Genomic DNA, 9938 nt, shown 5'->3' with positions numbered 1-9938 from the left:
GGAAGGCATCAGTGAGTGCTGTTTGGGAAGTCAGCTGGCATAATCCCACTTCAGGAGGAGTGCCAGCAGTCCAGGGTCTCTCCATGTTCAACCTGAGGCTGGAGGTGTCCTGGAGCCACCTGCTGCTCTTCCCACTTATCTGGGTGTTCCTGCCAGGCTTCAAAATTCCAGCAGCAGATCTGCTTTGGTAGAGGTGATAAGAGATAAGAGACTGCTGTTATTTCTCAAAATAACAGGATGTGCCTTTATTTAGAGACACCTCAAATAAACTTCACCAGGCAGTGACACCCCCTTACTGCTGAGGGGCCAGGGCTGGGTGGTTCCTGCAGGTCCCACAGCCCAAGCAAGGAGACCCTGCCTGGATTCTGCTGAGGGATGACCAGTTTGTGCAATCCCAAACAAGGACCAAGCCAGGTCTAAAGACAGATTTTTGTCCTGTGCAGCATCTTGCTGCAGTAACTCCCTTTGTACATTAATATTTGTAAATGTTAACTTGCATAAGTTATTTGCTAATTCAACTTGTTGAAAAGTGGTGGGATGATGTGAAGATACAGAAGTTGATAAACTCCTTAAAGCTTCTCTTTTGGCTTTTGTTCCTGGGTAACTGAGCTGTATTTCAATCCCTGCTCTTACACTCAGACACTGTAAATTGAGGCAGGATAACATCCTGTGCTTTACATACTCGGCAGGGCTGCCTCAGAGGAGGATTTCTGTCTAAACAAATGTAACCAGCACTTTTTATATTCTGGGACCTCACCAGGAGCCCTTCCTGGCCAAACCCCCTGTAAGCAGAGTTTCAAACAGCAGCAAGTCTTTCAAAGGGAAGAGTTCACACAAGTGTTTTTCTGGGCAGGAGCCAGCCTGGAGGGCCACCCCGAGGTCACTTCCTAGGGCTGCCCCTGCAGCAAGACAGTCCACCCCTTCTCAAAATCTGCCCAGTTCTCATATACAGGGATACTTGCCTTTCTCCCCGTCACCTCAGCATGGATATAAACTGGTCTCCAGTAGGTGCCAGTATCTCCCTCGGAAAGGAGGAGCAGGAGCGTGCCTGTGGTTGGGATCAGAGCGGAGCAGAGGGCAGTTGTGCCTCGGGGTGACAAGCACTGGCGTGTCCTTAGTCATCTTTTAAGACTCCCTCAGGGTCATTTTGTCCTCTCCTGCATTTTGTTGCTATTCTTGAGAAAGAACATCCCAGTCCTGCAGGAACAGGGAAAGTTTGCAGGTTTACCTCAAGGCTTAACACCACACCAAAGCAGGGTGTGAGCTGTGTGTTCTTCGGGGCTGGTCTTAGGGCAAGTGGGAGCTAAAGACTAATTACAGAGAACGTGAGACCGAGGAGGGAAAGGCACATTCTTCCAGCTGATCCCAGAGTTGCTGTGAGCCCACATTAACAGAGCTGCTACCTTTGATCCCCTGCAAGAACAGAGATGAAGACTTTGGACCGAGGAACACTTACCCTTTCTTTTTGAATGCACAAGATATGCTGTAACTGCTTCAGCAGCCTCCCTGGGTACTTTGCATCTGGAGAGACTCAGGGCAAGGCCAGGAGAAGAATCCTTGACAAATGTGGATTTCACACTGAGGCTGCAGGACATCCCATGAGCTGCACTGCATCAGCAGGAACTGTGCTGTAGGGTCAGAAATGCTCTCTGACTGCCCAGGGGGACTGCATCTGGGTATTACCTTTCTTTAAAGGAATTCTACTGTAATTGTCCTACTCATAGAGGAAGTTCTGCTAAAAATGAAATATTGATTGAGGAAACTCATCACTCCCATACTGTGAGACCTAATTTTCTCTCACATGCTTTCAGTCAGATTTAGAAGCACCTTTGGCTTTAAAAAAAAAAATCTGCTGCTCCATACCAGAACAGTGACAGATGGTCTTTGTTCCTTAATGAATCTTTGGGTTTTTTTATGTGCAGTAGTTGAGGGATTTGCTTCCAGGGAAGATATGTCCCAACACCTGCTCTTCTCAAAGACAGTGGCAGTGTCAGCCAGCCATTTGCATCCGTGGTTTTGCAAAAAGAAGACTTGGAGATCTGAGAATTTTACCTTCCCTTTCCTCAAAGCTGTTTTAGAGCAGAAAGTTTTTACAGAGAGGAACTCCAGAATCAAAGAGAAGGTAAGGGTTGTGGGATACTGGGGGGCTGTGCTTATTTGTTTTCCTAAAGGCATTAAACAGCTGTTTTAAACAAAGAACAAGTATTTGGATCCAAAATACTCCAGCCTTGGTATTGTGTGACTCTCACCTGCTCCAGCTTTCCCCAGCTACAAGCCACAGGCAGGAAAAGAGATAACAGGGCAGGGGGAACAGGATCAAACAACAAACACTGCTGTTGGAGTGGAAGAAGAATTAAAGAATGAAGCATCTGAGCGGTTCACTCCAGGTTTTGCCACGCTCTGGTTTCCCCATCTCCACTGCTCACCCCAAGGCTTTGTGCCCCAGATGCTCAGTACTGAGTACGTAAGTAACAACTCTCTTGTCTGCAGAAAGTCAAGTTGCAGTGTGTCTGAACACCAGCTGCTTCCCCCTGACTTATTTCTTGAAATTTGCCTCAATTTATTTGTTCCCTCCTGCTGCTGCAGGAGCAGAGTGTTGGTGGTAGTGAAGGTAAGAGGAAGAACATGTGAATGCCAAAGGAGAGTGGGATGACCCAGCACCAGTGTTGGCAAAAAGATCCTTCGCTGGAGAAGCTTGCCCACCACCTGGAATGCATCCAGTGGGGTCTGTGTGGCTGGCAGGGCCCAGGGTCCCTGTCACATTGTAGAGCACATCCCCTACTTGTCACAGCTCCCAGGGCCCTGAGCAGCCAGGAGGGCACAGAGCTCCAGCAGCATCCTTAAAACACACACTGCCTTGGACTGCCCAAGAATATTGTGTTTCTCTAATATAGAAATCACTGGCAAACACCCCTCTGTTCCAAATATTTCCAGGCTTGTACTGAAGCTGCAAAACTAACAACATTCTGAGCTGCAAAAGAAGAAATTGTGCTGTTGAGCAAAAGCCAGGACAAACAACTTCTACCATGCTGTAGGCTCTACAACACACTTTAATACTCTGGAATTACACACTTCCACCCACAGAGCTGCTTACAGGTACCTTGGGGAAAGCTTCAAAGCAGGAGTTGCTATAAATCCCTTTTGTCCTGCTATCTTGACACTCTCCTTCCCTCAAAATGTATTTACCCTCTATGTCCTTAGAAAAGGGATTTACACATAACACAGGAGTTGCTCAGGAATCCAGATGTGTGCAAGGCAAGTCATGCAGCTGTGATTATTCTTCAGCAGGGGTTTCACCATGTCCTTAAAGCAAAAGGGCCAGTGCAGGGCAGAAAATCTCCCTTCTGCCTGTGACAGGACAGACACCACCCCTTGCACCTCAGTGGTCAAAATGCCCATCTTGTTTTCAGTGCCCAAATCCAAAGCCTGGAGAGTTGATCTGGTGGAAATAGTCAGCAAAGTAAACAGGTTTCCTTCCAGTAGCCATAGAAGAGTGGAAAGAGTCCAACATTTGCCATTTTTCCAGAATTTATCCCTTTTCCCTAAGTCCTCTGCCCCATATCTATAAGCTCCCAAATTCTCCAGACAGCCAGATCTGTGTCTTGAAGCAGAAATGGACAGGCATTATTCCAAATTACAGACAAACAGGAACACCCAGGAGATTCTGCCAAGCTCTCCCATGTCCCACAGGTGCAGGATGGAGCTGAGTGTCTCTGAGCTCCACACAGGACATTCCTCAGGTTTGGAAAAACCATCAGAAAGATGCCACGGCACAAACTGCCACTGCCTTTGTTGGGATACTCACAGAGCTGCGGTTTATAAGTTCACCCAAGTGACGATGAGGGGGATACTGAGGATGGAAACGTTGGGAACGTGGGTCCAGGCAGAGCTTTGGGCCATGCTGGGGCTGCAGAGGTCGAACAAGCTGCCTTGAAACCTGTTTTTTCGGGACTCCCTTCTCAGCATCTCCCAGACGGCTGCCGCTTCCTTCTGGCATTCCCAGAGCGCTGCCAGGGCACAGGTGTGGAATTCATCCCAGTACCTGCAGCCAGGGGAGACACCACACTGTCAGTCCCTTTGCATTCCCCCAGTGCTGGATGCCAGGCAGAGCCTCTCTGCCCTGATCCTGCCCTCTGAGCAGCGACAACCCTTGTGTTTTGTGCGAGTTGCCCAGACTATTCATCCCCTCCATCATCTGCCAGATCATCTTGGCTAAAAGTCCAGACCTCAAAACACTGAAATTATTTAATCATCTTTTTTCCCCGTCTCTGGAAGTCAATAAAATTCATTATTTTCCATCAACAAATGTTTCCCTTCAGCACCAAGCACCCTGAGTATCTCACACAGGCTGCAAACAAAGGCCCAGCACATCTCATTCATTACTTTCTCCAAGTGGAGTCAAGGGCAAACAGGAGCACAAAGCATAGAGAAGGACAACAGCTCCCACAGAGCATTGCAGCATTAACTGAGGTATGGGCAGGGGCAGGAGGAGTTATTCACTGTGTTCTCATTAGAATCATCTCCATTTATCTGCTGGGTAGATTTATCTGTGTGAGTAGATGTTCAGTGTACAGAGGCTTTTGGGAGGAAAACGCAGGAAAAAAAACAAGACAGGCAAAGGTAACCCATGGTCCTGCAGGATAAACTGGGAGCTGCTCACTGAAGACCCCTTTGCCTGCCTCTCCTGTGGACAGCAACTTGGATTTTATTTTCTCTTCCAGACTGCCTGGAGGACAGGAGCAATTGCTCTGTCACCTTCCCCATGTGTGCCAGGCACACGTGCCACCCCTGGGGAAGGGGCTGCAGCCCAGCTGCATGGCGGGGACCCTGCACTCTGGAAGGGCCCAGCTCGGTGGTGTGTGGGGGCCCTTTGCTGCAGGTGACACCCTGTGCACACAGGCAAACACCAGCACTCTGCTTGTCCTCCCGGGGCTCACGTCAGAACACCAGCTGTGGGAGAGTTCATTAAACCGAGTCACTGTGGCAGAATAAACGTCCCCAGATAATGAGAAAACCTGGTGCCAACCCAGGCAAACTCTGGCCCTCCTGAGCTGCAGCAGCAGAAGGCAGCTCTGCCAGGTGAGAGTTAAACCCGGCCCATGTCTTCAGGCAAATAAGGTTGGAGGGAGGTGAAGGGGGATGGCAGCTCCTGCCTGGATCTGCTTTCAGCCGGGATGGCAATTCCCAGTGCTTCACCCTTCACAGCCCCCATCTGCTCAGGCAGAGTGTTGGCAAGTGAGTTGCTGCTCTAGGGCAGCACCACACACAGAGCTGAGACACCACCAGCTCCTGGTTCTGTGTCCATCCCTCACCCACGCTCCTGGAGAGGGGACCACAGCACCAGGAATGCAAACAGCAGTGGATAAGACTGAGGGTCAAAGGCAAATAATTTGGAAATACCTCACAGGAAGCAGGGACATCATCAGCTTGCTCCCCCAGGCACAGCAAGCCTGGCTAGCAGAGCATTGGGACCAGAAGAAGAAGCATGTCCCTGAAGGTGCAGAGCAAGGAAGATGCCAGGACCTGTTCTGCAGTGGTTTGTACCCCAGAGCTGTCAGAAAACCTCAATTTGCACATTTCACACGAGCTTCAGCAAAGGAATTGCTCCTCCAGCAGTCGGGGCAGCACGGGCTGGGCTGCCTGCTCAGGTGTGTTATCATACAGAGAAGGCTCATTTAACAAAACCAAACAAAGTATCAGTTGCTGTCCAAACCAGAGCAGGTTCCATTTCAACCCAGCCTTAGGCACATCCCAGAGACACTGTTCATCCTGAGCCGGGCTGTCCCCTGGGGAAGGGGGAGTACAGAGCAGGTCACAGCCCATAGGTGGTTTCCAGCAGCTCGGAAAACCTGACCCCAGGGCACTCAGTCCTCTGCCTTGCCCTGCCAGGTTTCCACTGCCCCCAAGCATGTGGGTTTCCCTTCACTGCTGTCTGCATTTCCTTGTAACACCTATTCACTCCCCACAGCTCCTGCTGGGGACACAGGGCTGCCTCCATCTCTGCAAACACTTCCACCTTGCTGCTTCTTTCCCCAAACCTGCCCATTGCAACCCCTCATTACCCAGCTCTTCGTCAGTTCTGCTCAAATTAATGTCCTCCCAACACCATCATCTCAGGGCATCGCTACCAACTCGGGAAAACCAGGGCTGGGCAAATCCAAGCCTGAAGAAGGAAGGGGCTGGGCAGGGAAGGACAAGGCTGGCCGTGGGCAAGGGGCAGGGTGCTCTTGGCAGCGCTGGGCCCTGGGGCAGAGCAGATATCAGCAGATACCACTGCTGATAGCCGGGGTCCAGGGGAGACTTTCCTGGGGTGCAGAGCGGGTCAGGGCCCACCAGCCCTGCTCCTCCCAGCTGCAGGCGTGCACAGGCTGGCAGGACAAGCTCTAGGGGCTGGAGATCTTTGACCAGGGAGACAGACTCTGGTGGAAGACAAACAGGAGATGGATGGATGGACAGACAAAGGAGGGGAGCTCACCAGGTCTGTCTGAAACCAGAGTGAGGTGTAGAACACATGTGCATGTGCAGGCACGACGGGACCGGGAGGGCTGGAGGAGAAAACTTCACACAAGGGCAATACCAAAAGCCACGCTGGCCGTGCACTGCACTCACCTGCAGACTCGGGGCAGCCCCTGCAGCTCGATGCCCTCCTCCTCCTCGTAGGTGGCCATGCTGTCCCCCAGCTTGAGGACGCAGTCCGAGAGGCCCCGGTAAGCGTCGGCGCAGACGGGTCCCGCTGCCAGCAGCCCGGCCAGGTGCCCTGCCGGCAGCGGGGGCGAAGTGAGCCCCGGCACCTCCAGGGATGGAGCCCACCTCCGCCCCGGGCTGTCCCGGCCCCTTCCCGGCGGACGGCCCCGAGCCCCCGCCGCCCCTCTCCCCAGCCCGGCGCTGCCGGCGTTTGCCGAGAGCCCGGGGACACGGGGCGACCCCGCCCAGCCCACCCGCGATGCACGCCCGGCACCGGCACCCCCGGCCCGGGACCGGCACGGGACGGAGGGAGAGAAGGAGGAAGGAAAGGAAGGGACCCCTCATCGCATCGCCCCCCGCCCGGACGGCCCAGACACCCCCTCACCCAGGGCGAGGAGCAGCACGGCCGGCCCCTCCGCTGCCCCATCCCGCCGGCTCTGCCCGTGCTCGGGCTCCAGCCCCGCTGCCGGTACCGCTGCCCGCACCCCCGGGGCCGGCAGCGCTCCCCTCCCTCCCGCCTCCGCGGGGAGGGCGCCCGGCTCCGGTCGCCGCTAATAAGCGGCTTCGGCCGCGGCTAATTAGGGAGGAGGCTGGGCCGAGGCTAACGAGCGCTCGGGGGCACCCCCGAGTCCTGCATCCCGCAGCCCCGGCATCCCGCACCCCTGCCCCTCCCAGCATCGCATCCCCCGGCACTCTCTGCAGCACCCACGGCTCCCACACCCTGCACCCCCTCCAGGCCCTGCACCCATGGGGCCCATGGCACCCCGGCACCAGCACCCCAACACCAAACCCCCCGGCCCCTCCCCACCACAGCCTGCACTGCCCACTCCACGTGTGCCCTGAGTGGGGGCCATGGGCCAGTGCCCGCTGCCAGCAGCAGCAACCCGGGCAGGGCAAGGATCCCTCACTGGGCCTGGGGCTCTGGACTGGCACAGGTTAATGCAACACAGGGTGGAAGCAAAGCCCAGAGAGCTTGGACATTCAAAGCCTTCAACATCAGCCCCTCCAGCTCCAAAACCTTCTGTCCAGATCCTGCCTCCAGCAATTCCCAAGGCTGTCATGGCCTTCAGGGCATCAGCTGGGATTTTGCATCCCTGTGGTCTGATCCCAGCTCTCACTCCAGGAGTTCCTTTTGCTCCCACAGGAAGGGAAGCAGGAGCTTTCCTGCCTGCTTTGGGGGCAGCACTGCAGAGGCTGGTGACCCACCCTGGAGCTGCTCCATGGGGCACCTGGGCCAGGCCATGGGTCCATCCCCACCTCAGCTTGGAGATCCCTGTACTCCAGCAAGCACAGGCTCCAAAGCACACGCTGGGAATGGGGACACAGCATCCATGTCACTCTGGCAATTATTTCTTTACAGACGAGCGCCACGTGCCCTGTCTCCATCAGTCTTGGAAGACAAGCAAGTGGCACAGTTATTTCAATCAGGCTATTGATGCCCATTCCATGTGCCACCAGCCTGGGATATGCAGGGATGTGTCTGGCCCAGAGGTGCCACTGCATCCCTACAGCACCTGCAGCTCCCAAAAGGCTGCAGGGACAGGCCAGCCCCAGGGGCACTTCCCCCCAGTGCCAGACACGCCTAATGCTCTTGGCAGTCCCCAACACAAGCCACCATCCTCTGCACTACCAGCTCCTGTTACCCAAAGCAATTCCAGAGCCCTGCAAATGTTCCTGCAGAGCAGAACTGGCCAGCCCTGAGAGGCTCCTGGGTTCCAGAGGGCTGAATCTGTACCTGACTTCTTCAACAAAGGCGGTCAGAGGCTGGGGAGGGCTGGAACAGCTCTGCCACCGATGTTCTGCAAGGCCTTTGTCACCTCTGTTGATGCAGGAGGATTAAAAAAAAGCTGCCTGGCCCAGTGAAGTTTGTGGATTTATTGGGGGCAAACACATCACAGCTGAGCACGGCTTCCAGCATGGCTGGGAAGGAGCCAGCCTGCCCAAACTATGGGGCAAGAGGGTGACAGTGCAGGGCAAGGGGGCCTGATGCAGGACCTCCCCTCACTCTGTGCAGGTGTCTGCCCAAGTGCTCCAGGAATGCCTCTCCTTCACTGGGGCTGGGTGTTCTGCTGCCTGCACACCCCTCCCAGCTCTACCAGCTCCTGTGCCAGCAGCAGGCAAGGGCTGGGGCCCCAGGATGTGGGGACACAACATCCCAGGGCTTGGCAGGAGCTTCCCCCAGCAGGGGACCGTTAGCACTGGGCCTGGGATGGTTCCCCTGGGACAGGGCATGGCCAAGGAGCCAGCTGGCTCCTGGCACAGGGCGGTGCTGTGAACCCCATCCAGGCTCCCCCCACCTCTCCTCGCTTGCAGAGATGCTCCATTTCTCAGCAGCCACATTCCTTCGAGGGTGTTCTTGGCTCTTCTGTCTCCCCACCATCCCAGGCTGAAATCACCCCTTTTAAGGGAGCCACGGGACCACGAGTTGCTGGAGCCTTGCCTGCTGCAGGCTGCTTCCCTGAGATGTATCTCCTCGTTTACTGGGAAAGCAGCCTTGCCTTGCCTTCCCTCTTGCTTTTCTCTTGACTCCACAATTTCCTAATGGAGTCAAGCTGCAGCTCACTCCCAGCCCCATCCACGCACGCCTCCTGAAGAATAAGATCTATTTTCACCAGCAAATGATTCACCTGCGCTTGGAACTGGTTTGCCTTCCCCTTAGCAGCCAATTTCTCCTCACCCCACAACTCCCTGACTCACCTCCCAAACCTCTAATAGACAGGAAAAACCTGAGTGGGAAGGTCAGGAGGAACAAGCCCCTTACATTTTCTGCCGATGACAGGTGCCCTTGGATGCTGTGTCCCCTGGGGATGTGGGCACGAGCTGGGCTCTGTGGAGAGAAGAGGTGTCATTCTGACCCGGCCTGGTGACCCAGGGACCTGGGCACTTGCAGCTGGGGCCAGGGTTGACACAAGACAGTGCTGTGAGCCTGCACTGGAGGCACAGGGGAGGCAGGGATGCTGCAGCAGCTGAGACAGACCCTGCAGGTATCTGCCAAGGCTTATTCTTAGGGCTCCCTACCAGAAGTGGAGACTCTCCACTGACTCCAGAGTCACCTCTGTCCCCTCTCACCTTTTGGCCGGGGGCAGGCATGCTTTGCTACGAGGAAAAAAAAATCATGATGTGGAGCTGGCTTGCCTGCAAGGGTTTAATTGGAATAAAATGTGTGCCCCGCTGAGCGGCACGGCTTGTGCTGAAGAGCCAGGATGAGTCAGGCCCCGTGCAGATGATATCACTGCTTTTCCAAAGCCCTCCCA

The 9938-nt window shown here is 54.8% G+C and overlaps 1 protein-coding gene across 1 annotated transcript; it reads right to left on the bottom strand.

The window, feature by feature from the left end:
• Positions 1-3030: 3030 nt before the first annotated feature.
• LOC126639093 (neuritin-like) lies at positions 3031-7111 on the bottom strand. Its single transcript, XM_050313599.1, is given in 4 exon segments — positions 3031-4042; positions 6610-6757; positions 7070-7093; positions 7096-7111. Coding segments are annotated over 4 exon segments (414 nt in total). The 3' UTR covers positions 3031-3816.
• Between the last annotated feature and the right edge of the window lie 2827 nt (positions 7112-9938).

This window comes from Myiozetetes cayanensis, unplaced genomic scaffold (assembly GCF_022539395.1).
Source record: "Myiozetetes cayanensis isolate MyiCay16 unplaced genomic scaffold, myiCay2020 scf19, whole genome shotgun sequence".
In the NCBI taxonomy this organism is placed as follows: Eukaryota; Metazoa; Chordata; class Aves; order Passeriformes; family Tyrannidae; genus Myiozetetes; species Myiozetetes cayanensis.
The sequence above is the reverse complement of the archived record's forward strand: the minus strand, read 5'-3'. Positions and strand labels throughout refer to the sequence as shown.